Source organism: Hemicordylus capensis, chromosome 6 (genome assembly GCF_027244095.1).
Source record: "Hemicordylus capensis ecotype Gifberg chromosome 6, rHemCap1.1.pri, whole genome shotgun sequence".
Taxonomy (NCBI): Eukaryota; Metazoa; Chordata; class Lepidosauria; order Squamata; family Cordylidae; genus Hemicordylus; species Hemicordylus capensis.
This window is the reverse complement of record NC_069662.1, coordinates 143,790,334-143,818,266: the sequence shown is the minus strand read 5'-3', so window position 1 is coordinate 143,818,266 and position 27,933 is coordinate 143,790,334. Positions and strand designations below refer to the sequence as shown.

At 44.4% G+C, this 27,933-nt stretch overlaps 1 protein-coding gene and 1 long non-coding RNA gene across 13 annotated transcripts in view; one reads left to right on the top strand and one right to left on the bottom strand.

Moving 5' to 3' along the window:
• Positions 1-27,933, top strand: part of ODAD2 (outer dynein arm docking complex subunit 2) — a 139,540-nt gene that overhangs the window by 93,026 nt on the left and 18,581 nt on the right. For 9 of the 10 annotated variants that reach the window (XM_053264152.1, XM_053264150.1, XM_053264151.1 and 6 more), the window contains 3 exons: positions 994-1,108; positions 17,104-17,292; positions 19,183-19,404. In XM_053264152.1, the coding sequence (XP_053120127.1) occupies positions 994-1,108; positions 17,104-17,292; positions 19,183-19,404 (526 nt within the window). Of the gene's footprint in view, positions 1-993; positions 1,109-17,103; positions 17,293-19,182; positions 19,405-27,933 lie in introns of those variants that run through there. The other variant, XM_053264157.1, reaches the window with a different exon arrangement.
• Positions 9-27,933, bottom strand: LOC128330797 (uncharacterized). Of its 3 annotated transcripts, XR_008310262.1 has the most exons (4): positions 27,724-27,933; positions 16,905-17,006; positions 919-1,089; positions 9-215 (listed from the first exon to the last, which is right to left on the bottom strand). It is a non-coding gene; the product is annotated as an uncharacterized LOC128330797 (long non-coding RNA). The 3 variants fall into 3 exon arrangements; XR_008310261.1 differs by having other exon boundaries at positions 9-1,089; XR_008310263.1 differs by lacking the exon at positions 27,724-27,933 and adding an exon at positions 27,554-27,707 and having other exon boundaries at positions 9-1,089.

Below are 27,933 nucleotides of genomic sequence, written 5' to 3'. Positions count from 1 at the left end.
TTTGCAATTACATATGTGAACAAATAGTGGCATTAAACATTTGAGGTTATAAATCAAAGTCTGCCTGATGTTCTTTATCTTTACTTCATCTGCTTTGAATTTTCCATATCTTCCTGAACAAAGCCATGTTTGTAAAGGATATTAAGTTTTGTTTGGTCTTCCTCTCCATTTTAAAGTGCTCGGTGGACTTTAATATGAAGTTATGATCCCCTAGACTGATTGATATATAAACATAAGACAGATGGTTTAAAGATGACTCTGATGATAATTCATTTTTCAGCTAGACATGAAGATACTTTGATTACAGTATGTTTAAGCAATTATAACACGGCATTCAGTGTTAGTCTTGTCAGTAGGGAGCACATGGGAAACAAGTTGCACGTTATTCATGCTCAACAAAGGGTGCACTGTGGTGTGACCCATTTTAATGCCGAATGTTAGGTTAGCAACATAGAAATTTAAAATATGTCATACAGCAAGGTAAATAAATTAAACATAGACTCAATATAGCGTTAAGTACATAGTTTTTTTGGCATAAATATTTGTTTTGGAAAGTATTTGTTGCTATATGAAAGAAACCAGTATGTTTGAATTTCGGCTTGACTTTGCATGCAGCTCATTAAAAAGTCACATGGCTTGTTTTTTAAAGTTTACAAGAGTCATAGCTATATAATGCAGTTTATTTTATTTTATTTTATTTTCATTTTTTAGCACAGATTTTTAAGGCAATGTGCTGTGGGGGGTGGAATGTACACAGCACTCATAAGATTCTGTGAGAAAGTATATCTTGTTCTAAATCATGTTTGTACAATCATCTGTTTATGGAGACTTTTGGCAGCTTTCACTGATAAAAATCATGGTAACATAACACATGAGTATTGATAAACTAGTATAAATAATATCATATACAAGACTCACAACTTCATTAGCTACTGAACAGAATGCGTATTACATCTGTGCCTCAACCCATGTCTTCAACGCTCTCTTTAACAGGATAATTGATCGCTTAGATGGTGTTCGCTTGTTATGGTCTTTGTTAAAAAATCCTCATCCAGATGTTCAGGCGAGTGCCGCCTGGGCAATTTGTCCCTGCATTGAAAATGCAAAGGTGAGAAAATCTTTCCTAATTTCTTACAAAGATTAGTAGCAAAGTGCCCAACAAGCGGTTGAGATATATATGATGTAGCGACATAGGTTGATGCTTACCATTGCATGCCAACATGAATTATTTTCCCTTCACTTCCAAGTCTATTGAATATTGCAGTCTTGACCCATTTCTGTACTGTGAGGTGTGTTTGATTGCTAGGCATGCATGTCTGCGATGAAATCTGAGATGTGGATCAGATCAGGTTAATGACTTATTATGGAGTCTGTTCTCATGAGCAGCCTAGCCCAGGGGTCTAGGGCAGCCTAGCCTGGGCTAGGCGGCTCATGTGGAGGGCTGGGATCTACGCAGACCCCAGTGCTCCCGCCTAGCTCCCACCCTGCCCATCCTGCTCTGAAGCCTGGCTCCTGGCCAAGGTTAAGGGAGCAAGCACTCCCTGAACCCAGCTGTGTGTCTCCTGCATGCAGCCCGAGGAGACACAGAGATGGGCACTTAGAGTGCCCATCTGACGGGGATGCCGTCAATGCACCACACTCATGGTGCAGTGCATTATGGGATCTCCTGAGGCCGGGATGCATCGTCCTGGTCTCCAGAGCTCCACACTGTCTGGTGCAGCACGGATCATCTGGGAGCGTGGCCTGTGTTCCCGGCAGCATTATTGTGATTGAGGGGGGAAAGGTGAAGTTGGAGCAGCCTTTCACCCACCCACCCGGCCATATGAATGGCCCCATGATATAACAAAAGCATTGGTGGTTCCCTAAAACAGGGCAAAGCAATGATATTCCCCTGTTTAATTGCTAGGCAAAGGGGGATTGAGGAGGATCTCTACCAGGTAAGATATCCATAGGCCCACTAACTGGGCAAAGGGACACCTTTCAAAGTGGTGAATCTCTTATATTTAGCAGAGCGGAGAGCAACTGTCCCTATTCAGCCTGAGCACAGCATCCCTACAGTGGCTGTTGCTGGCGTCTACTTTGTGTTTCCTTTTAGGTTGTGAGCCCTCTGAAGGACAGAGAACCATCTTCTTATTGTTACTTTTCCCCCTATGTAAACTGCTTTGCGAACCTTTTTAAATGAAAAGTGGTATGTTATTATTATTAGGCTTCCTCAAACACAAGTTGTTGCTTGCATGAACAGAACAATTGCTCTCATGCAAGTTGCATGCAAGAGGATCCCTGATTTCTGCCTACATCCCTTCTAATTGCAACCCACCCCCCACCCCCAAGAAATAGCTTTTTGGAGTGTGTTGTGTACTCAGGGAGCTTGTGTGAGGAGGAAGAGGAGGAAGGAAAGCCTCATTCTGCAACATAACTCTGCTTGTGGTTCTTAAGGTCCAAATAGTCTAACTTTCGCTCCTTAATAGCTCCTTAATTATCCCTTACTTGCCTATACTGGCAAAGCATTTCTGAAAGAGAAGACAGACACACTTGCAAATGTGTGGAACATTATTATAGAAGACTTCTGCATTTCCATGTACTTGCAACCCTGGAAATAAGGGTTATTTCTGTTTATCTCTGAAAATTTGTGGGGATATGAAGGGAATTTTAAATAGGACATAAAAGCAATTACAGTATAATGAAGTCTTCGTTGTTTTTCATTAAAGAATGTTCACCATATTTTCTCCCCCTCCCAAATGTAAGGACAATATGAGGCAACAATTAAAAAAAATCAGATATACCAGGTGGGGGGAGTATACATACACACACAACCCTACCTTCATTATACTCACTATACCCAACAAGCATATGTACAATTAATATGAATAATTAAGCCTATGCATCAAGATTTGTAAATAAAATTAAGATAAAAGCCCCTATCTCTGCACTGCAGTCCTGAACCAAATCACAGTGCCACACAGCTGCCGTTCTTAAGGAAACTTAAACCTGAACAATACACTGATGCATTTCTAGGGATGTGCACACACCGCATTTTGAGACACATCCCCTTCCCCTTTAAAATCCCCTCCTATTTGTAAAATTCTCATGATTTTTGTCATGATTTATGATGTACCTGCTGAATTTTATTTTGAATTAATAATTTAGTATTTATGTTACAGCTTATGACCATACACCTACATGTGCTTAACCAATATGAGGAATAAATTGTTTGGAAGGATAGCACCCATTAATTACATTAGGGCCAAATTACACATGACATGAAATGCATAGGGATGCGCACGAATTGCATTTCAAGACGTGATTTGGAACACATCCCCTGCCCCTTTAAAACGGAGGAGAGCAGGTGCATACCTGCTCCTCCGCCACTTGCTGCCACTTCCTGAATCTACGGCGCTCCTCCCAGCTCTCTCTTCACATGCTGGTTGCGCTCTCTCCGAGCTGCCGGCCCACAATTCTGATTTTGCCATTTCCCCTCATGACTCTTAACAGTCCTGAGAGTCTCCAACCATAAGAAGCTATTTTTGTGGGTTGCAGGGCTTGAGGTTGGATAATAATAATAATATTTAAAAACTTTGGCCTACACACTCCATTAGGAAAGTATATAAAGTCACCTTTTCAGTGATATACCTGTTGCTATTGTTAGTGATCATCTGTGAGTTGGAAGCTGGATAGGATGGCTTTTCCTCCTACCTTGTTAAAAGGCTGGGTACAAGTGCTGGGTAGGATGGCCTGTCCTATCCAGTTCCCATCTCGCAGATTATCACTCCCCACTCCACCTAACTAGGTTTTTGCTAGCACATGACCTCAAATCAGGTGCTCACACAACTCCCAAAGCTGGGTAGGATGTTTGTCCTATCCCATGAATGGTCATGTGAACAGCCCTAATCAGGCACAGTACCAGCCGAATGGTGGCTGGGTCCGGCCCCGCCTGAAAGCCCTTCAAGCGACGTCCCTTGTGCATGACATCATGCACACGGGGCGTGGCTCAGGCTCCTTAAGAGCCCCAAGGGAACGCCTCTCCCCCATCCCTCCCCACCGGGCTCGCAGCTCTACCCTTTCATTTCAGGCAGCATTTGCTGTCTGGAAGCCTCTATTTCCCTTTCTCTCTATGGCCTCAAGTTCCGGAGAGCACAAGCAAGCTCTGTGCTGTCATTACTGGCAGCGCTTGCTGCCTGGAAACAGCTATTTCCCTTTCTCTCCCTTGATGGAGGGAGAGAAAGGGAAATAGAGACTTTCAGGCAGCAAATGCTGCCTGAAATGATGGGGCAGAGCTGGCTTGGGGCGGTGAGCAAGGAGAGTTCACGCCGGGCTCTTACGGAACCCAAGCCATGCCCCCCTGCAGGCTTCAGTGGCCCCTCCCATTGGCGGCCTGGGTTCTTTGAACCCATTCGCACAATGGTAGCTCCGCCCCTGGCCCTAATGAATAGTGGGTAAATCTTTCACTACATCCTTCCCAGTAGACACAAAGAAAGCTTCTGTTGGAACCATACAAGAATTAGATCTCTCCTGGAGTTTTCCCAGACAGCAGGCTTTACTGCGGTTAACTGCGAGGCTTTACTTTACTTGAAGTTGCCCAGAAAAACCTATGCAAAAGGTGGATTTTTTTAACCCCAGATATAAATCAGGCTACACTCTAACACGCAGTGAAAAACCCAAATTGTGTGTGAAGTGCTCCCCAATAGCTCGCAGGGACTTCAGGGTAAATTTGGCTGATATGTGAATGCACACCTCCATTCCAGAGCAGATGCGAGCTAATAGCCGGGTGTGAAAAACTTCCCAGTAGGGGTTTCTCGTATTAACTTGTTTAGCTGTGTTCTTTTGAAACACCGGGTTCTGTGTTATAAGAACCTTCCATATTTCTGAAAGCCACTGTTTCTTTGTAAGCTGTCTGGAATCTTTCCATTGCTTAACTATGGAAATTTCAGCCACAATAAACAAGGCAGCTGAAAGTTTCTTATGCTGGCAAATTGAAGTTTGACTATCAAAGCTATTTAGTAACAACAAGGCAGGCTCAAGATCAATACGACAAGCTGTAACTTGACTACATGTTTTGACAACTTTTTTCCAGAAACATTGGATTACATTACATATACCATTGTAAATTGTAATATATCCCAACTTGCCCACAACCCTTCCGGGCTTAGAAATGTTATTCATTTGGTATAACCCAACCAGCATTATACACCAATGATTCAAAACTTTGTACTGGCCTTCTCTCATACCCACACTATAGAAAAGTTTTAGCAGAGAATGTTAAAATATCATCCAATTTCTCCTCCTCCAATTGTTTGCTCATGTCATTTACTCTAATGGGTTTAACAAAAGAAGAGGGCAGTGTGTTATTCTCACATGAGAGCAATATTGGATACATTTGCAACTGAATATTGGTGAGTGTATTGAGCCATAGATTCAAAAGGCTGCGCAAGACCAAATGATGAAGGATCTGGAGGTACTGAGAAAGGACAGGACATTTGGAGTTTCACTTTGTACTTCATCAATTGTTTAATGGAGTCCAAAACAAAAACCAATTAGACAACATTCCTTGGCTTTCCTCCTGATGCTAAAGGAGTAGGGTGATAATCCACCAGAATCAGTATGTTCCCGGTAAGTAATGTGCTCTTCAGCCAAAGTGGGTAGAGTTGCTTCAGGTAGGCTTTGTTTAATGTTTGCAGTCCTGTACAAACAGAAGCTAATCAGGAGTCTCCAAAAGCTTGAATTCACACAGATATAGTATTAAATGGAAAGCATAAATATTGTGGAGTGGAGTGTTGCTGGAGTGTTGCTGGATTCTAAAACTTAACAGCACAATTCTGGACAGGCTTACTCAGAAGTAAATCCCCCTGAGTTCAGGGAGATTTATTCCCAAGGAAGACATCTAGGGGAGCTTCCATCCTAAGAGCTTTGGGGAAGGCAATTTATAGCAGAAGGAAGGGATTAAATACACTCTCCCCACCTACTACAGTCACAGTTGGATCATAGGGACATAGGAAGCTGTCTTATACTGAGTCAGACCATTGGTCCATCTAACTCAGTATTGTCTACACAGACTGGCAGCGGCTTCTCCAAAGTTACAGGCAGGAGTGTGTTTCATGCCTATTTTGGAGATGCCAGGGAGGGACCTTGGAACCATGTGCATTCAAGCATGCAGATGGTCTTCCCAGAGCAGCCACATCCCCTAAGGGGAATATCTTCGAGTGCTCCGACATGTAGTCTCTCATTCAAATGCAAACCAGGATGGACCCTGCTTAGCAAAGGGGGCAATTCATGCTTGCTGCCACAAGACCAGCTCTCCTCCTGTGATTGCTGCTAGCTAGTTTGTTTGTTTTAAAGTCTTAATAATGGGTGTAGCATCACATGAGGTATGACCGTAAAGCAGATAATTTACAGAGTCACTTGTTTAATGTTTCATACATATAGGGCCAGTTCACATATTCAAAAGGATCTCTGGTAAATAGTAAAAGCAAGATTTGCACAGCATGCACACTCCCAGTTTCCGATCATGTGAACTCAAAACCTTTTGGTGGTTTTAGGGGCAATTTTTGGTGACATTGACCCAACATCGATAGCTGGAGTTCAAATAATAGGTTATCGATGTCGGGTAAATGTCAGATGGGCACAGTGCCAACCCAACATCGCTGAAAATGTCCAGGCTCACATGACCGGAAATCCGGAGCATGTGCACCATGCAAATCTGACATGACAGTCAGTCAGTTTATTTGTTTAGCCATAGCCATAACCAGGGGCATAGCTAGGGGAGAGGGGGCCCGTGTTCATCCCTCTCTCGGGCAGCCCCCCAGAATGAGGGAGACAATGAAGAAAATAAGGAGGGATGGACCTGGAAGGCCCTCAGGAGCTGGGGGCCCGTGTTCTTTGAACCCTTTCATTCAATTATAGCTACGCCCCTGGCCATAACAAAATTATTTGATTCAAAAATTAGGTGGTTAAAACAGTGACACAAAAAATTCACAGGACACTCAAAAACATAATAACCATTGACTCAAAATAATTTAGAACAATGAGCCAGAACAATGAGACAATAATTCAGAACAATGAGACAGACTTGCCACGCACGTACTGTATTTACTTGAATCCAAGACTAAGTTTTTTCTAAGTTTTTTAGTATTAGAAACCGAGAGCTCATCTTAAATGCAGAGTCCTGGTCCTTTTGAGTAAATGAAGGTATAATCTGTATTTAACCTCTACTTTTTAAGGGGGGAAGTCTTAAATTCAGAGTCATCTTCTAATCGGGTAAATATGGTACTTTGCTTGCAGAAGCTGGCAAGCTGGCTACTTTCCTTGTGATATAGGGCCTGGTATCTGCTAATAAAAAATTTGCATAGAACCCCAAAGATCTCCCAGGATAAATGATAAGCAATGGCCGAATAAATACATCACGTGAACCACTATAGACGTTACAACAAAATAATAAATGGATCAAGTCATTCACTTCCCCAGACCCACATGGACACAGCCGTTCTACAATAGGTATTCTGGCCATATGGCCAAATCTGACATTTAGTATTTACCAGAGATCTTTTTGTTCATGGTAATTGGGCGCAATCCATAAAAGTGAGTCTTGAGATAGCAAGCATGAGTTGTCCTCTTTGTCCCTTTTGCTAAGCAGGGTCTGCCTGGGTTTGCATTTGAATGGGAGACTACATGTGAGCACTTAAAGATATTCCTCTTAGGGGATGAGGCCACTCTGGGAAGAGCATCTAGGTTCCAAGTGCCCTGGCGGCATTTCCAAGGGGCTGAGAGAGACTCCTGCCTACAACCTTGGAGAAGCCGCTGCCAGTCTGTGTAGACAATACTGAGCTAGATGGACCCATGGTCTGTCTTGGTATAAGGCAGCTTCCTATGTTCCTGTCCCTGAGGTTTGGCTGCCTGCATAGTTATACGGAGGGAGGGAGAGGAGGGTTGCATCAGCACAGCAGCACACTTCTGCCTCTAGCATCTAGCAGTGTTACTCCTACATGGTGCTAACCCTTGCTATTTTGAAGAGCGTAGGGTATATAGCAAATCTAAAAATATTTATTTCAGTTTGTTTTATTTTAAAAAGAGCAGCCCTGTAGGCAACAGAATCATCATAACAGGAGTAGATTTAGATTAATTAGTTGGTTAATTCAAGAGCTACAAACCATAACGGTAGAAGTAATTGCAGTGACAGAGGGGAAGCATATTAGCCAATCAAAGCAAATAATTATGAAGAATTGCAGTGAAAAGTGTTCTGAGCTCTGTTGATATTGGAAAGTCACTTTGCAGTCATTATACTACTTTATTCCCTGTGCTGAATAATGTAAACATAAAAATGTTCAGAAATTACAGAGTTTTCCTTGTTTCAAGCATGGCTGCCATCTTGATCTAAACAAAGACAGACAGGATCCAAACTGATTCAGATGCTTTTGATTGGACAGTTGCGAGCAGCAGTCTTTTAAGGTGCCCTGAACATGAGAGCATGCAAAAGATCTTTCTTCTATTATCTTGAAGTTCATGAAGTAATGCAAAGAGGGCATCATTGTTTATAGTGTGATTAATTTCCCCTCTCCCCACCCTTAATACAGACTTTGTCATTCACACATTCAAAAGCTGTAGTCAACCCAGGTTTGGGAACTGTGTGGGCTCCCAATTTTCAGTTGAGTGGAAGCTAGGAAAGAGGAAAACTTGGGTAGAAGTGATTGTGTGGAAACAAGGTCGGTGGAAAAGCAGTCCAGGTTTTCCTCCTACCTTGCTTCCATACAATGACTTCTACCCAGGCTTTCCTCCTACCTTGCTTCCACACTACTGAAAACTGGGACCACACACAGCACCCAAACTTGTGTAGAATAGAGTTTTTGATCGTGTGAATGACCTCTTCGAGTTGTTTTAAAAAATAAAATCACGAAAAATGATAGGAACATGAGAAGCTGTTTTACAGGGGTGTAGCAAGGTTGGAGTGGGACCTGGGACAGAAGGTGGAAATGGGCCTCTCCCCCACCTCCCTGTCTCTTCTTTGGACAGGTGGGAGGGGGAGAGGGAGACGCAAGCTGTTGCTCAACTGGTCGGCCCCCTCTCCCTCAAGGGCCCAGGGACATTCTCACAATCCCAGTTAGCATTCTCAGTTAAATGCTGGTTAACCGCAGCGATTTAATCAAGATCGCCCAGAAATTCCGGGTTCACACGACACCCTCTGCAGGAATGTGTGAGGCTGGCTGATTGTGGTTTATACTTAGACTGGGATCATTCAAGTCATGAGAATTCAGCGTAAGTTGCAGTTTTTAAAAAAGTATACAATTTTTACATTTCTATCCTTAAATAGTCAGCATAATTTTTGCTCCTGTATTATATGATTATTTATTAAACTAGACAGTTAAGATACAACTGTCTTAAGATACAACATGTGCCTTGTTTTCTTTATCATACTTCTTGTCTGTCCTTTGGACTTGCTTAGATTTTTGGAACCAAAAACCATGGTTAGTCATCATGTCCAGTCCTTCAACAGCATACAAAATCATGCTCATCTTCAAATATTATGACCTAGATAAATCCTTATGCTTTGTAGAAATGATAGTCTGTATCCAAGAGTGGGTAACATTACAAATTCAACAAATATTAATATACAGCTTTTCAACAAATGTTCCCAAAGCAATTTACACAGATTTAAATAAATACATAAAATGACTCACAACCTTTTAAAAAATGGCCCAAAGGGCTCACAATCTAAAAAAGAAACATCAGACAGACACCAGCAACAGCCACTGGAGGGTTGCTGTGCTGGGGATGAATAGGGCCAATTGCTCTCCCCCTGCTCAGTAAAGAAAATCACCACTTTAGAAAGGTGCCTCTTTGCTCAGTTAGCAAGGGGCCATTACCAACAACATGAGGGAAGGTGTAAAGAAGAGAAGTTGTAGTAATTTTTTATTTGTATAAATAAGTGTGTAAGTTGCCACACACACGTGCCCGTACGCGCGTGCACCCACACACACAGGTGTATATTATGATTTCTTGTTTACACAGTCAGACAGGTGTTATTGACTGGTTTGTTTTATCCAGACATCGAGTCCTTCCCAAGGACCTGGGATGGCTGAATTTTATTATCAATATCATCATTATTATTATAGATATCGTTGTAGAATATAGGCCGTTCCCAGTAAAGTTGTTTTTTGTAGGTTGGCTGATGATAATTTCCGTGGCTCCTATATTGTAGAGATGCTTTTCAAGGTGTTTTGGAATTGCATCTAGGGCACCAGTGACTACTGGGATTATTTTGGTCTTCTGCCACAGCCTTTCAATTTCAATTTGTAGATCTTTGTATTTTGTTATTTTTTCTATTTCTTTTTTCTACTATTCAGCTATCACCTAGTATTGCTATGTCAGTTATTTTGACTTGTTTTTCTTTCTTCTGGACTACAGTTATATCTGGTGTATTGTGTGGCAGATGTTTGTCTGTTTGTAGCCAGAAGTCCCATAATATTTTTGCATCTTCATTTTCTACAATTTTCCCAATTGTATGGTCCCACCAATTTTTGGCTACAGGTAGCTTGTATTTTTTGCAGATGTTCCAGTGTATCATCCCTGCTACCTTGTCATGCCTTTGTTTGTAGTCAGTCTGTGCGATCTTTTTACAACAGCTGATTAGGTGGTCCACTGTTACATCTGCTTCTTTACAAAGGCGGCACTTGCTGTTTGTTGTTGATTTTTCGACTTTTGCTCTTATTGCATTTGTTCTTAGTGCCTGTTCTTGTGCAGCCAGTATTAAACCCTCTGTTTCTTTCTTCAGGTTGCCATTCTTAAGCCATTGACAGGTCTTGGTGATGTCTGATTTTCCACTTAAATTGTGCAAATATTGACCATGCAGGGGCTTATTTCTCCATTTTTCTGCTCGGTTCTTGACTTGTTCTTTTTTGTAGGCCTGCTTTCTTTCATTGGTGTTGAATAGTTTCTTGTTATTGACCATTTGAAGTGCATCTTCTTCACTGTCCTTGATATATTCTTCAAGGCCTCTTTTCTCCTCCTCTACTGTTTGATGGACTTGCAGCATTCCTTTTCCACCTGAGCTGCGAGGAAGGTATAGCCTATCTACTTCACTGCGGGGGTGCAGAGCATGATTGATGGTCATGATTTTCCTGGTCTTACGATCTAGCGTCTCTAGCTCTGCCTGGGTCCAGTCTATTATTCCTGCAGTGTATATGATAACAGGTATAGCCCAGGTGTTTATGGCTTGTATGGTGTTCCCGCCATTGAGTTTGGACTTGAGGATTTTTCTAACTCTCCTGATGGATTTTTCTAACTCTCACTTCCAATTTTTCTTTTAACTTCAGTGTGTGTAATGTTATCAGCCTGGAGAATGCCCAAGTATTTGTAATGTTCTTTCTCTTCCAGGTTCTTGATGTTGCTTCCATTAGGCAGTTCTATTCCTTCTGTTTTTCTTATTTTTCCTCTGTTCATTATTAATGCAGCACACTTGTCTAGTCCAAACTCCATTGCTATATCGCTACTGAATACGGACCGTGCTTAGCAGTGATTCAATTTCTGACTGGGACTTTCCATAAACTTCAGATCATCCATGTACAGCAGATGGTTGATTTTACTTGATGTTTTAGATGATTGATATCCAAGGCCTGTTTTGTTTAGTATTTGTGAAAGTGGGGTCATGGCAATTATAAACAACAGAGGTGATAGTGAGTCCCCTTGGAAAATACCTCTTCTAATGCTAACCTGTCCAAGTGTCTCACCATTGATTGTTAACTGTGTACTCCACAAGCTCATTGCCTTTTTAAAATAAATATCTGGATGTTTTTGCTGACACCAGCTGTTTCCAAACATTTTAGTATCCATGTGTGAGGCAATGAATTGAAGGCTTTCTTGTAGTCAATCCATGCAACACTTAGATTGGTTTTTCTTCTCTTGCAGTTTTCTAAAATCATTTTGTCAATCAGCAGCTGGTCTTTTGTGCCTCGTTCAGGCAATTTCCTTTCTGTTCAACTGGAAACTGTTTGTTAGTTAATAAGTGTTGCATGACTTCATCTGCTATTATTCCAGTTAATAATTTGAACATGGTTGGCAGGCAGGTTATCAGTCTATAATTACTTGGAACTGCACCTTTTGCTGGGTCTTTCATTATGAGATGAGTTTTCCCAGTTGTTAGCCATTGTTCAATATCACCTCCTTGCAAAATGTGATTGAACTGTTTTGATAGTTGTTTATGGAGCCTTGTTAGGTGTTTAAGCCAAAAGCCATGCAGTTCATCGTCGCCTGGCGCAGTCCAATTTTTAATTTTCTTTGCTCTTTCACTTATTAATTCTGGTGTTATTATTAGATCTTGCATTTGTTGGTTACATTTTTTGACCTCTTTCATCCAGCCTGCTTTTTTATTATAATCTATTGGATTGTCCCATAATTTCCGCCAGAATTGCACTGTTTCTTCTTTATTTGGTGTTTCTACGTTTCTTGCAGTTTCTCCTTCTATGCTTTGGTAGAAACGTTTCTGATTCGACTAGAATTGGAGATTCTGCCTGTGTTGTGTAATTCTGGCTTCGTATCTGCTAATTTACTGCTGTTATTTGCTGCTTTATTATTTCCAGGACTTCTCTAATTTTCCTTGAATCTAGGTGGTATTTTTGGATCAGATACTGTTTGGTGTTTTCATTCTTCAGCTTCTTGTCTTTCATATCTTTCAATTTACTAGCATCTGATCTAAGCCTGGAGATTTTATTTTCTAATCTAATCTTCTGTTTAGGTGATGTACTACTTTCTTTTTTTTACAGGTCCATTGATCTTATATCTGAGCTCTTGTGTTGTTATTGTTGCTGCACTGTACATTAGTTGGTTTGTTTCTTGCAAATTATTGGTTGTTATTTCTGCAAGTGCAGCATTTACATCTTTTAATGCCTGAGCAAGTTGTTTTTTGGCAACTGTTTTTAGAGCTGGAAGTCGAACCCTGGTCGATGTTTGGTTCATGTGCTCAGTTATTTTTTGCTTTAGTTCTTGTTGCTTTTCTGTTAAACAGCATTTGGGTTTTTTAGGTGAAGGCAAAGGGGAGGTTGCCTGGTTTTGATTTGAAACAGTTCAGCAACAGTGGCATCCTCTATTTCCAACACCTCCACCTGCGCCTGAGCAACTTCTTCAGTTGGTGGTAATTCTTCTTCCATATCTTGAGCCTGTGTTAATCTTTGCAGTTCTTCCAGCTCAACTCCTGTGAATACTTTATTTCTTATTATGAATCTTCTCTGGTCTGCTAGCCTTTGTTCTGTTATTTCTGTATCTGGATGCTTCTCTTTCCAAATTTGGTACATTCTTTTTAAATAACCTCTTCTAGTTGGACTAGATTTGTAATAGCAGATCATTATTTCCTTGTTGGCATTTTTCGTATATTTTTTTCGGTTAAGCAACCTTTCTTCCAGTAACCTTGCAGTCTCCAGCCCTGGTTGCTCAACTAAAGATCCTGAGTCCTGTTGCCTGCTTGCCACCAGATGTCCAGGGACTCCAGCACCTGGTGCGGTCCTTGTTGACCCGGGCGACAACTGATCCGGTATAGATTTATTAAAGTTATGTCTCACCATATTTTTGATGGGAGAGGCACTCTTTGTCTGGCTCCTCTGGTGAGACCTGTCCAGTATGGTTGGACCTCTGGCATAGCTCTCACCTTCCTCAGAGCACGCAAGCCCCATAACCACGCCAAGGTAGTGCCTCACTGGGGGATTACACGGGCTTTTTGGAGCAGCATTTAGTTTACAGTACTTCAGACTGAGAAGAGAATGCAGTTTTGAGATGTGAAAGCGGTCTCAAACATCAGTATTTTGGCAGAAAAGGATATACGTCATGGGATGCTGATAGGAAAATCAACATATGGTAATGGTCTGATGATGATGATGATGATGATGATTAGATAATAATATACTGCTTTTCAACCAAACAAAGGTCACAAACAGTTTACATAGAAATGGAATCAGCCAGGTGCTTTTTTAAAAGAACAAGGTAGTTCTTTGTCCCCAAAGTGCTTACAGTCTAAAAAGAAACACAAGCTGGACACCAGCAACAGCTACTGGAGAGATGCTGGGCTGGGCTGAACAGGGCCAGCTGTTGTCCCCCTTCTAAATATAAGGGAGTTACCACCTTAAAAGGTTCCTTGTTGCCCAGTCGGTAGGGGTTTGAATTTCGTTATCAATCAGGACGTTGCTGCTGCTACTGTTTGAGCCTGTTTTAACATGTTTTGTTTTAAGATTTTGTTGTACATACTTTTATATACTTTATGTTATGTTACTGTTTTTACTGTAGTGAGCCACCTTAAATATTCTTGTGAAAATGTGGAGGTAGAAATTATTATTATTGTCATTACTATTTAAACTTTAGTGATGAAGGGGTCACTTTGTATGGCAAGTTACTTTCTGCCCACCCTCAGACTGCTCTTTGTAGACTCACATTACCCCCCAAATACAGAAGTTGGCCATTCTAGTATGAATTATGCAATCACTTGCCAAGACATTTGGCTTATGTAGTCATCACTGGTGTTACGTTATTAGTTTTTCTTTCTCCTACAATGGTACTTTATGAAATTCAAAAGAGACCAACTCAACATTTTCCTCCTTCCTGCCCTCCAGTAAATGAATGTTGTAAGTCGGGATGTGCTTGAAAATGGCAAGCCATGGAATTGGACAAGAACAGTTCTCCTAAAAGAAACGTAGTCCACAGAGGACTCTTGGTAACTCAAGTTTATTTGCACAGCCACACCATCACATTTTTGGGCAAAAGCAATTGGAGTTGACGAATTGGCTTTGACATCTTAAGCTTTCTAAGATGTTCTAAATGGAAAATACTACTGATTTTTATTGGGAAGCTTTTATCTATAAGGGTAGCATATTTATAAACACGGGCTTTTTGGAGCAGCATTTAGTTTACAGTACTTCAGACTGAGAAGAGAATGCAGTTTTGAGATGTGAAAGCGGTCTCAAACGTCAGTATTTTGGCAGACAAGGATATACGTCATGGGATGCTGATAGGAAAATCAACATATGGTAATGGTCTGATCTCACAAATCACAGGTGGACGAAAGCACCTCATTGACTCCTGTGGACAGGGCTTTTGCGGGCTCACGCATACACTGACTTCTACTGTGACCTTTGAAAAGCCTATTTATTCATCAAAACTATTTATTCATCATTTTGCCTTGTCATGTGGATATGTATTTATAATGAGGGCTCTACTTATAGTTCCTGGATTCCTGGGGGCAGTGGGGAGATTACAATTGTTTACAATTATGAGAAAGAATGTGAAATGAAGAAATCGATTATATTAATTCTCCTGGGTGTGCCTTGGAATGTGCGTCCCCGCGCCCAGCTGATTGGCTGGGCGGCGGAGGCACCTGATTGGCTGAGGCGCACCCAGGAGGATTGGTTGCCGTGGCAGCAGCAGGCCTGGCCACAGAGGAAGAGGCAGCGGCAGGCCCAGCCCAGCTGCGGAGGCAAGGCCCGGGGGGGGGGGGGAAGGGGGGGCAGAAGTGGCGGTGGGGAGGAGAGGCAGCTGGGTCTGGAAGTGGAGACTGGGGGGTGGGGAGAGGTAACCGCTGGCCCCAAAGAGCGCACAGATGCTCTGTGCGGGGTCGGCTAGTATAATAGAATTGTTCACACCAGAGGCGTAGGGATCATGGTGCAAGGGGGACTCAGGGGGGCACCAAGGCACCCCCTTGGCCATGGCACGCCCCTCTCCTTCCCAGCCAGTGGGAAATGCCCAGGCAGCTTTATGTCAGATATGTACTCCTGTGGAGAAACATTAAATGTGAACTAGACAGTAATTAAGACAGCAGGTTGCAACTTCCATCCCGTGACCATAGCAGCAATTCTTCTAGCCATTGTAATCACAAGAGTTGCTGCTGACTATATCTGTGCTTCTTCTATTCACACAACCGTGGACCTCTCCCCTTTGTTAAGAGGGTCCACCCTGGTCAGATTTGAATGGGAGACTACATGTCTGAGCATTGTAAGATATCACCCTTAGGGGATGGAGCCACTTTGGGAAGAACAACTGCATGCTTGCATGCAGAAGGTTCCAAGTTTCTTCCCTGGCATCTCCAAGATAGGGCTGAGAGAGAGACTCCAGCCAGCAACCTTGGAGAAGCTGCTGTCAGTCTATGTAGCCAATACTGAGCTAGATGGACCAGCGGTCTGACTCAGTATAAGGCAGCTTCCTATGTTTCTCTGGGTAGGAAAAGTGTCCTATCCAGTTTTAGGAGCTGAGTGTGCTCCCTATTTATGTCATGTGCGAGTGAAAAACAAGAGAGGAGATGGGGAGTGAGATCATCTGTCAAGCCCCATCTGGGTAGGGCGGTTTTTCCTCCTACCTCGCTCAGAAGCTGGGGACAGAATCTGAGCACACATAGCTCCTGAAGCTGGGTAGGGCATTTGTCCCACCCAGTTAATGGGTGTGTTAACCAGGAGCATAGGGAGCTTGGCCACAGCCAGAGGACAAAGTCCTCCAGCAGATCTCCCTGCCTCCTAGGCTTTAGAATCACATGAGCGAAGCCAAGCCCTGCCCCCTGCCCCCTGTGTCTGGCGTGAGATGCAAGGAGACAGGGCCAATGCTGAGGACGGAGCCCATGGAATCACTGACTGGGAGCTCCTTTCCCTCCTTCTCGAGGAGGCAGGGAAAGGAGTTCCCCGTCAGCGATTCAATGAACCACTTACAGGGGAAGGGAAACTCTGCTGGGGATTATGGGCCCCATCCTTGATGTTGGCTGTGCCCCTTTGTGTTTGACATCAGATGCAGGGGGCGGGACCAGTGCCTGGGAGAGGGTCTGCTCAGACTCTCTCCCCAGGGCTGGCACCAGTTTTGACACAATCCAGACAGCAACTGCAGCGCTTTGCAACCATAAGTCTTGCATGGTACAGTGTGACTTGCATAGGATAATTGAACATCTGATAGGTAATCACCCTCAGATTTGGACCAGTGCAGGCACAGCCGGGGAGGCTAGAAGGTCTCTCTCCTCGTGAACACATCTGAAGGTCCGTGAACAAGAATAGGAGCAGAACTTGCTATAAAATACAAAGAGATCAAAATTACATTACATGGTAACTGAGCCACCTTAAAAATGCAATATATTTTGCTTTGTTTTCTTTTGTTTCCACTTAGGATGCTGGTGAAATGGTCCGCTCTTTTGTTGGTGGTTTGGAGCTGATAGTCAATTTGTTAAAATCGGAGAATAAAGAAGTGCTGGCCAGTGTGTGTGCTGCTATCACCAACATAGCAAAAGATGAAGAGAATTTAGCTGTTATAACAGATCATGGTGTTGTTCCTTTGTTGTCCAAACTAGCAAATACAGTAAGTAACACCTTACTGTAGCCTGCAGTAGCCATTACTCACCTACTGCAACACACTGCAAGATGGCCTCCTCTGGAGTGCAGCCACTGTGACTGCTGAAAGCACTCCCTGCCTATAAAGCGGGGGAGGACGGCAAAAGTGGGGGCGGGGAGTTTTTAAAACTCAGAATACTCTTATCAAAAATGAACCTGTTGTGATATCCAGAAGAAAAGACTTGGGTCTGGTTTTGACTATGAAGCAACTAAGAGGAGGAGACCAAAGCCTTCTGTTTTTAGATGACAATCAGCAAAGCATAACTGGATAACCAAGAGACATGGTCCAGGAAGGGCCATCTCTTTATATCTTCATTTTCTTCTTGCAATATATTTCCCTCATCTGTGTCAAGTGATTATTAAAGCTTTCAGTTCAATTGTTAAAATAGTAATAAGAACATAAGAACAGTCCTGCTGGATCAGGCCCAAGAACTATTGGGTCCAGCATCCTGTTTACACAGCATCCCACCTGATGCCTCTGGGGAGTCCACAGGCAAGAACTGAGGACATGCCCTCTCTCCTGCTGTTGCTCCCCTGCAGGTAACCTATAGGCCTTCTGGGGTTTAATCACATCAGTACATTTTTTTAAAAAACAACGATTTATTAAACTCTTCATCTGCATATAACTGCAATGAAATGCACTGAAAATATAAGGGTTTCGTCGTTCAAAGGCATTCACCTTTCCACTATTCATGGCATATATCTATTAAAGGACGCAGTTGCCTTAAGATTAAAAAAATGGTTAGAGAGATGTGTCAATAAAACAGCTCTATGGCTCTGCTTGCATTCCTTTCAGCACTATGGCTGGCATCTAGACTCACATTGCATTTGCGCAATAAACAAAAAGGTGCACTTACAAGAAGGTCATGTAGCTGTATGAAGTTGTTATACTTGTGCAACAACAATAGCAACAACAACAGCAGAACAGGATGTGGGCATCTATTTCTGTGCCTTGTTGTACAAGTGCACCTGTTGCTCCAGTGCAACACTAGTCCAGAAGGCAAGCTCAGGACTAAGCGCACCTGGCTAGCACAACATCCTTGCACTAGTGGAACATGTTGCCCGCATTAGTCTGGATGCCAGCCTATATGTCTGGGAGTAGAAGTGACCATCACTGACTCTGCCCATCTGGTTCCAGTATGTAGACCGCCCCAGGAGAGGATCTTGTCACACAGAAGCAGCTCCCATGCTGCTGAGCGGTGACATAAGAAACCTTGTGTTCTAAGCCACATGAGGACCGCCGAGTACCGAAGCCCCCCACTGCTCCGCCAAGCCCCCCACTCCTCTTCATTGTCATGTGGGGATCCTCTGTGCCACCTCCATCAACTCCTCTTCCTGCCGATGACATCCACTGTCACTTCCTGGCTAACTCTTGTGGCAACAAATAGATGGTTGGGCTGTTTCCTCTCTTGCATGAGCAAGTGAAGAAGCAGCCCATCCGCCTGCTCACCCCTGCAAGAGCCAGCTGGGAAATTACAGCGGGTGGTGGCGGCAAGAGGAGGAGACAGCAGCGAAGCAAGGGGTGGTGCAGAGGGGTTAGCGCCAGCCCCTACATGACGATGGAAAGGAGTGGGGGACTTGGTGGGGTGGCAAGGGTGACAGGTGAGGGGTGCTCGGTGGCCCCTCACAAGTGGGTGGCCTGTGTTCTTTGAACGCTTTCACACAATTAACTGCTGCTGAAGTAACATGAAAAGGGCCTTGTTGCTAGAGAGGGAAATATCTATAGCATTGTTCTGAATTGCTTACATAGTTGTATGGAGTGACTTCCATTAAAATGTCTGGGGATGCATTTCCAAGCTAACCTCTGGGGAAGATGGGGAGAAAGAATGTAAGTGACATATTTTTTCTCTCTGCTCAGAACAATGACAAATTAAGACGTCACTTAGCAGATGCCATTTCTCGCTGTTGCATGTGGGGAAGTAACAGAATTGCCTTTGGAGCCACCAAAGCTGTTGCTCCTTTAGTGCGTTATCTGAAATCAAGTGACCCAGATGTTCACCGAGCGACTGCCCAAGCCCTCTATCAGCTCTCGGAGGATGTCAACAATTGCATCACCATGCATGAAAATGGTGTGGTCAAGGTAGGGAAAAGACCTTTTTGTTAAGCTAGTTTGGGCTATACTCATTGTAAAATGTCTTCATAGCCGGAGTATCCAAAAATGAATTGAAATTCTCAAGGAGGCATGATGGGAAGTGAAATATCCCACCCTTCAACTGTGTTCCCCAGTCTAAACAGAAGTTTAAGGGTGGAACTAGATAATATGGAGTGCCACTGGAGCATAGGAAGCTACCTTCTACTGAGTCGGATTGTTGGTCCATCTAGCTCAGTATTGTCTACACCAGAGCTGCACAGATTGAGCCTTCCTGCAGTTGCTGAACTACAACTCCCATAATTCCTGACATTTGGCCACTGTGGCTGAGGATAGTCGGAGCAGTAGTCCAAAAACAGCTGGAGGGTCAAAGTTGTGCAGCCTTGGTCTACACTGACTGGCAGCAGCTCTTCAAGGTTTCAGACGGCGGTCTTTTCCAGCCCTAAACGGAGATGCCACGGATTGAACCTTGGATCTTCTGCATGCAAAGCAGATACTCTTCCACTGAGCTATCACCCCATTCCTGTAGCTTCACAGGGGCAGCAACCCTCCATTTTTTCCTTCTTATCTATCTAGTGCATTTATCTAAATGGAAATGAAGTAATGAACTGTATGATATAATGTCATAGTGCTCAGAGTTTCCCTATTTCAACTCCTCCTATGGCTGCTGTGTGTGTGTGGCCCCTAAATTTATAATCTCACTTTATAATCATACTAGTATTTTTAAGCCCGTTAAAATAATGGGCGCTAGTACCGTTCCCCCCCAGTCCTTCTCCCTCTCTCTCGCCCTCCTTTCCTTCTTTTTCTTTTTCTCTCTCTTTCATTCCTTCCTTTTCTCTCTCTCTCTCCTTTCTTCCCCCTCGTCTCCTTCCCTTTTTATTAAAAGGAATAGGAAAGAGGTTACAGGGTGAGGGTCCATTTCTGCATCAGAGCATTAGCATATGGATTTGAAGTCTGTTGTCTATTTAATGCCTATTTAATTTAATTATTATTTCATTGCTTTAGGTTTATATATGCTCCCTTTTCACCCTACCAAGGGCTCCCAAGACAATTTGCATTACATGAAAAAATGAGTCAAATAAATCCAAAGATCAAGACAATGCAGTTTTTAAAAAAGTGCAGTCAGAAAAAGTGCAGTGCAGTCAAAAAAAAGTGGGAGAAGGCATACATGTATACAAATATATTCTAATCTGGCAAGCAGCAAATGACTTAAAGCAGTATATTTGGACTTATTACTTTAGCCCCACTGAAGATTCAGGGACTAAACCAAATTAAGCTAACATGGAATATTAAAGCACACCCTACAGTTCAGTGGGACTGAACTGGTTTAAGACCTGGTATGCTTGCCCGTCTGCCTCCGAGGGGGGGACGGGGAGGGAAGGAGGGGAGTCGCTGGGGCGCCTTCGCGGCTGCTCTCTCGGGCGCCCGTTAAAATAAGGGTCCCCAGGCTGGACCTGTCCTAACCTGAGAGCTCAGCGCAGGGAGACACAACACCTTGCTAGCCATGTGGGGCAGAGACACGGAGCCGGAGCCCACTCGCCTGGCTTCTTGGCAGCAGCACGGGCAAGAACGCGAGGCTGGCGGGCATGGCGAGGCGGCGGGATGTTCCAGGGCCGCTGTTGTTGCTGCTGACGGTGCCGCCGCCGGCTCAGGCTTGGGCCAGAAGCGGCAGCTCTTCTCGGGGCTCAGCGGTGGCGCTGTGAGGGGGTGCAGCGCGGCCGAAGGAGCCACAGCCATCCGGCAGCGCATCCTCCTCCTCTCCCAGCGGTGGGCAAAGAAGGGCAACGGCAACCGCCATGGAGGCGTCGTCGTCCGCAGAGTTCTGTGGCCCACCGTCTGCCTCCGAGGGGGGGGGAGGAGGGGAGTCGCTGGGGCGCCTTCGCGGCTGCTCTCATGGGTGCCCATTAAAATGAGGGTTTATTTTATTTAACTCTGCAGCCGCTGCTCATGTTTTAGCTCGCCTGGCTTCCTTCCCCCAGTCCCCGCTTCTTCTTCCCTCCCGCCTCCCAGAGTGCCGCCCAGAGTTTCGTCCCCGCTGGCCAGATTGCTGCCTGCCCGGCCCCGGTGTCCTCTTCCCCCGCCGCCTCTTCCCTCCCGCCGTCTTCGGCGTTGCGGCCAGGCCTCGGCCGCGGCTCCGCCGCCGCCTCGGCTGGCTTTCCCCGCCTCTTCTACCCGCCCGGCTTCGTGGCTGCCGCTTCTCCTCAGCCGCCGCTTCTTCCCCCGGCCATTATGGCCGCCTGGTCGCCGTGGTTGTGTCTCACTCGGCGCGTTCTGGCCCCGCCAGAAGCGGCCGCCCCGAAGAAGCCGGGTAAGCGGCGGCGGCCAGGCCTCTGCCATGGCTCCGCCGCCTCCTCGGCAAGTGTCCCCCGCCGCCGCTTACCCGGCTTCTTCGGGGCGGCCGCTTCTGGCCGCCCAAGATGGCCACCGGGTGCCGGTGGTCGTGTCTCCCTTGCCCTGTTCTGCGCCTGCGCTTCACGCAGGCGCAGAACAGGGCAGGGAGGCACGGACACACGCTTGGTGTCCGTCCACGGACGGACACCAAGCGTTTTATTAGAGAGGATAATAAGGCTATGCACGCGACCAAACGGGTGGGTGGGGGTGGGGAAGGTAAGGTCAAACTCACCTTCCTCTCAGACAATCAAGGGCTCAGGCTCCCAGACGATCCACACTGCTCCAAGCAGTGCAGATCTCCGAAGGCCGAGATGATGCATCTGGATATCCCACAATACACCACGTGCTGAGCATGGTGCATTCGGGGATACCCCCATGAGTCGGGTGCTCTAGGCACCCAACTCTGTATGTGCTTCGGCTGCAAGCAGCCCGAGCACACACATGACCCCAGCACCAGGGTTAAGGTCGCACTTGCGCCATTAACCTCGACTAAAAGCCAGGGTAAAAAGTAGGGTTAGGCGGGTGGGCAGTGCTGGGATCTGTGCGTATCCCAGTGCTACACACGAGCAGCCTCGCCCAGACTGGGCTGCCCTATCCTGGGCAAGGCTGCTCGTGAGAACAGCCTTAATATGCTATCACAACACATCATGTGTTTTGTTTATCTGCATGTTACTGGGGAGAGAGGAGGGAAAGATGTGGGTTTGGAACATGCATCCCTCGTGTTATCTAGTGCTGTCCTCAGTTTGCCTTAACAGTGCCACAGTTTTTGTCTCGGGGTGTTGTGTAATCCCGTTTGAGTGAGTAGGTTGTTGACATTATTACAGATTGTAACTGGAGCTGTCAAACTAAGGAGTATTCTATAATTGCCTGAAAAATTTAAAATCAAATCACAGGGTCACCCAAAAGTATATGAAGCAAAAACGTGAGGAAGCCAAATTATCTTTCTGCTTTAGTAAAAAAGTAAATTTTTATAAGATGCTTATTAGTGTGTGTGTGTGGTGGGGAGATTCCACATAACTTTAAAAAGCTCTTGGTAAACAGTAATTCTCTTATTACACCAAATATGTGTTTGACTATATTGCAACAATTTCACAGATAACTGCCAGAAATTGACTAATTTATTTTAATTGTCCAATTTCCTTTTAGTGCCTCTATAAAAGTTGAATTTTCCATTTTTGAAATGTTCATTTTCATTTACAGTCAAGAGAGCAATTATAGTAGTACTTAATTATAAATTATATTCTGGGAAATTAAGATAAGAAGTATATGCAGTTCGAGCACATTTCATGAGTAATCATTTTGGGATGTATTATTCAGAAGGTTCTAAAACAGTTTTGGGTTGTGTAAAGACATGATTCTGCTGTAATTGCGTTATTGCTGAAGCTTTTTGCTCTGAGCTCTTTGATATTAACAAATCTTAATAATGGATCAGGGGAAAAGTATGTTGTTAAGCGGAAACATTTAAAATATGCAACCTACATTAAGCATTATCAACAATACTAGCCAAAGTGCCCATCAGAAAGAAGTACAAGAGCAAGAAGTACTTTTCAGACAAGCTCAGTCTTCTCCAAGGTCTACTTTGGAGTAGGGGGCCTTGAGGGAAAGTGGCTCTCTGTATTCATGATGGTAATTTGAGGGTTAAAATGAGGGGGATGTGCTGAAGTGTTGTGCTGAAGCACAATAGCATCAAAGGTGTTTGGATTTTGCAGAGATTTTTGGGGCTTTGTATCTAATTTGTAATTATTTGTTCACAATAATTGACTGTGTAGTGTACTGGTAATACTGAGTTCCTGTTCTGATGACAGTTGTTGGCTTTGTGTGTCATGTTTTTTGTTACTTTTTTTCATATTGGGCAGTTGTATTTTTAACTGTGGTTTGGAGTGTTAGTGATGCAGTTTCTTGGAGAGCTCACAAATGTAAACATGAGCATTGTGAAAAGAAATGGAAAGGGGGACCTGAAACACGGAAAAGTAGAGGGTGCTGGGTGCTTGTCTTTCCAGAGGTCTGACCTCTGCTGAAAACAGTGGCACTTATTTTAAGGTAATTAAGTTTGTGGTAAAAAAAAAATTGTAGGGGGATGGAGTATACTGAGGTCTGGATTTTCTAAATCCGAAGGTTTAAATGTCCCCGAAGGTGAGGGAAGAATGGGTTTTGGAGCAACCACTCTTGAGTGGCGAACTCATGGCAAACACTTGAAAATTGTACAGGTCAGGGTGTCATCTAAACCAGGGATTCTCAACGTTGGGTCCCCAGATGTTATTGAACTTCAACTCCCATAATCCCCAGGCCTAGTGGCCTTTGGCTGGGGATTTTGGGAGTTTAAATCCAATAACATCTGGGGACCCAATGTTGAGAATTCCTGATCTAAACTATCAAAAATTATTTTCATATCCTACAAAGAAGTTTGCATATGTTTTCTTCAATATGTGTGTCACTCTCTAAAGATGACATTGGGCCAATACAGGTATAATTATCCGCATCTCTTAAGTCTGGTTAAAACCTTCAGGGTAGGGCCATGGTATTGTGTATGTGCTCCCTGTAGAAAGTGCACATTTCCCTGCTTTTCCCATGCCAGCCTCAGTGCAACCTCCAGTGCAACCTCCAGCACAACCTCCAGTGCTATTGCAGCAGCTAATCTTAATACTAGTTAATACTAACTAGGGTTCCTTCTTAACTAGGATTTGTACCTGGTTAGCAAACCCTGGCTAAGGAGGAGTATGGTTAGCTTTAACCAAGGTTAACATCATTGCCTAAGAAATACATAGGCGACGTTCACACAGTCACACAATTAACCAGGATGCTGACCCTTGTTGAGCTGATTATGAGAGACCAGAATTTCTGGGTAAATGTGGTCAAACTACTAAGGTTAAATCTCATTTAACCAGGATAGATAACCAGGACCAGATTGGTTATCTAATTAATTCTTTAAACTAGGATGGTTAACTCTTTAACCAGGATTGCCATGACTATGAGAATGCAGCCAAAACCAGTGAGCCCTTTCTCGAAAGGGCTCACTGATTTTGGCTGCATTCTCATTCACAATCAGTGAGAAGGGGCTTGGAGCATGCAGAGAGGAAGGCTGTAAACACTTACCTCCCCTGCAGGTATTATTGCCCTGTCAGTGCTGGGCATGTGGATCGCGCACCCACATAGACATCGGCTTTCCATGACTGTGCTGGTCAGGGGCCGGGGTGCATCACCCCGGCCCCTGGAACTCCCATAATGCACCATGCAAGTGCACAGTGCATTATGGGGATCTCCCAGTGACAGGCAGCCACCTGTTGGTGTTGCAGCATCAGCTGTAAGCAGCCAACGCTAACTTCATTTAAGTGGGTGGCTGCCTAGGTGGGTTTACCGCTGAGACAGTGCCGGGTTCGGGCACGATCCTGGCGGTTCGTACTTGTGGGCAAGGCTTCCTTAGCCTAGTTTTGCCTGTGTGTGAGAACAGCCTCAGTGTTTAAACTAGCAGAAAGTGGACAGGAGGCATTTGCAGTGGAGGCAGGAGGATTTGTGGGGCGTGCTGGCCATTCTGTGAGCGTTTCCTGATGGGCACAAGATCAGGAGCATGCATCAGCCCACTTTTTGGAATCCTGTTTAACATGGCATTTTTGAATCCAAATGTGGGAAACAGAGCAATGTAAAGCGTAACAGTTGGAATATAAAATTCAGTAGGCTTTTTGCCTATGGGTCTGTCTTCACCAGAGCCCTTCTGCTGCAGTTACTTTCCTTTTATTTTGATTTGGCGTATCCTTCCTGTATACAGTATTGGAAATCAGGACTGATTAATATGCAACCATTTTCCTACAAAGATATCACTTCCATCAAGGAAAATATGTGCAGTATACCACCATGTCTGAAAAATGTACAGACAACTGTTTTGCAGTGTGCACATATAGCAAAAAGCTACTGCAAATTGTGACTTAGTTGCATGGCATACACACGATCGCTCCATATTGCATGGTGCGAGCAATGTTCCTTACATAGACTGGACAAAGTCTATAACTCATTCATAACTAGACAAAGGGGCATCTTTTGCCGTAGTGGCTCTCTTACATTTATCAGGGAAGATCAAGCTGTCCCTATTTGATCCAGCAGAGCATCCTTCCAGTGATTGATGTTGGTCTCTCTCTTGTGTTTCTTTTTAGATTGTGCTCCCCTTTGGGGCAGGGAACCATTTTCTAATTCCTTTTTCTGTGTAAATAGTTTTGAGCACATTTTTGTTGAAATGTTTTATATTACATAGTAATACATTGTGTAAACTACCTGGGAGCTGTGAAACACTGCAGCATAGCAGGCAGGAATGCTGCAGATGATTCCTACTACTGCCCCCGCCCCCTGGGCCAATTAGAGGCAGCAGGCAGAAGTACCCTGATTGTGCTGTGAAGCAGGGTGAATGTTTAGCCATGGGAGAGAATGAACCTATGGAGGGAACTTAGCCAACACAGGCATCAAGGTTCTCTGATTCCCTTGCAATAATAGTGGCTTAAGCAGCCACAATTTACACAAGTTTGCTCAGTGTATAGGATTTGTGGTTGCTGTGTTTGGATATTTGGTGCCCCAAAGGTGCACATTCTGCACACATTATCTTAAGTTTGCTTCCACAGTGGTAGAGGCTGTACAGAACGTTTTGGCAAGTTGCTGTTAAAATAAAGAACTTCTTTCATGGGATAAGCTTTGAGGAATCAGTTGATGTGCAATGAAGAACATATATTCTATTCTATTATTTTATATTATTTTATATTTATATTTATTAATTAATGTACTGCCCAATATGTGTATCCCTAACCATGATCATTTGCAATTCTACCAAAAGCACCACCAAATGTTCCAGTGAGAAATGCTTATGAAAGCCATTCATAGCGTTTCTGGAACCCTTGAAGGGGCCCCCAGCTTTTCACTGTTGATCTATCTAATCCAGGGATCCCCAACCCTGGATCCTCAGATGTTGTTGGACTACAACTCCCATCATCCTCAGCCACAATCTCCAAAGGGGTGATGAGTGTTGTAGCGCAACAACATCTGGGGATGTTGGAAAGTTGCCATCCAACAAGGTTGGGAACTCCTGGTCTAGTCAAAAAGTTCCTTTCATCCTCTTAACTTCTCCAGCCTGCTATTACCCCACTGTTGCAAGCCTCTTGTGTTGCTGCGAAGGGCCTTCATCCTGAAAGATCACATCCTTGGGTTGCCTAGCAGTTGTAATATACTGCTCTTCAGGCCAGCCAAGTGGCTATGTTGGGTTATTGCCAGAGACAGTTCAGCTCACTCAGCTAAGGGCTATACACGTGCAAATCCAACTGGCAGGGCTGAGCTTGCACATGTGGGAAGCCCTCTTTAAAAAGAAGAAAGGGAAGAAGAACAATAATGGCACCTTTCTGCTGTTTAAGAGAACAGCAGAAACGTGCTGCTTTAAGCACCTCCTCCTTTAAGCAGCTAACTGGTCCCCACTTCTCACCAAACAGACCCAACTGTACTGTAGGTTTGAAGAGGGTTATATGCATCATCATCATCATCATCATCATCATCTTTCTATACCACCCCAGCTGTATAGGATTTGTGGTTGCTGTGTTTGGATATTTGGATACTGGGTGGTTCACCATGCAGTTGGGAAAGGCCCAAGATCTTTCAGTGAGCTTAATGGCTGCGGAAGTAACTCTCCCCAGTCCACTTGTGACACTCTCCCCACTCCAGGCCAGGGCTGGGTCTAGGTTTTAGGGGCTCTCAGCAAACTGCCCTCTGGGCTCCCACCTACCTGGGTCACCCCCAAGAGTATTACTCTGCCGCCACCACCACTCGAAGGGATGGTGGTCATTAGTGGAGCCTTCGGAGGCCCTGGAACCTGGCAGCTGGCCACCGAAGTGGACTTCTGATGCCAGCCCTGCGTCAGAGTGGCAATCACTGACTCAGGGCCGGCCTGCCTACCGTGGACCTAGGCCGTTGCCTAGAGCAGCAACCTGTGGGAGGGCCTCTTCTTCCTCTTCTGCTGCCGCTATCTCCTGCCTGCCATTAGCTTCTGCTGCAGCCAGCTAGGCCTCTTAACTGCTGCGACGTGTTATAATGATGTCAGTGTGTTGCACGGTGATGTAATTATAACGCACCACAGCAGTTAGAGGCCAAGCAAAGGCCCAGGCC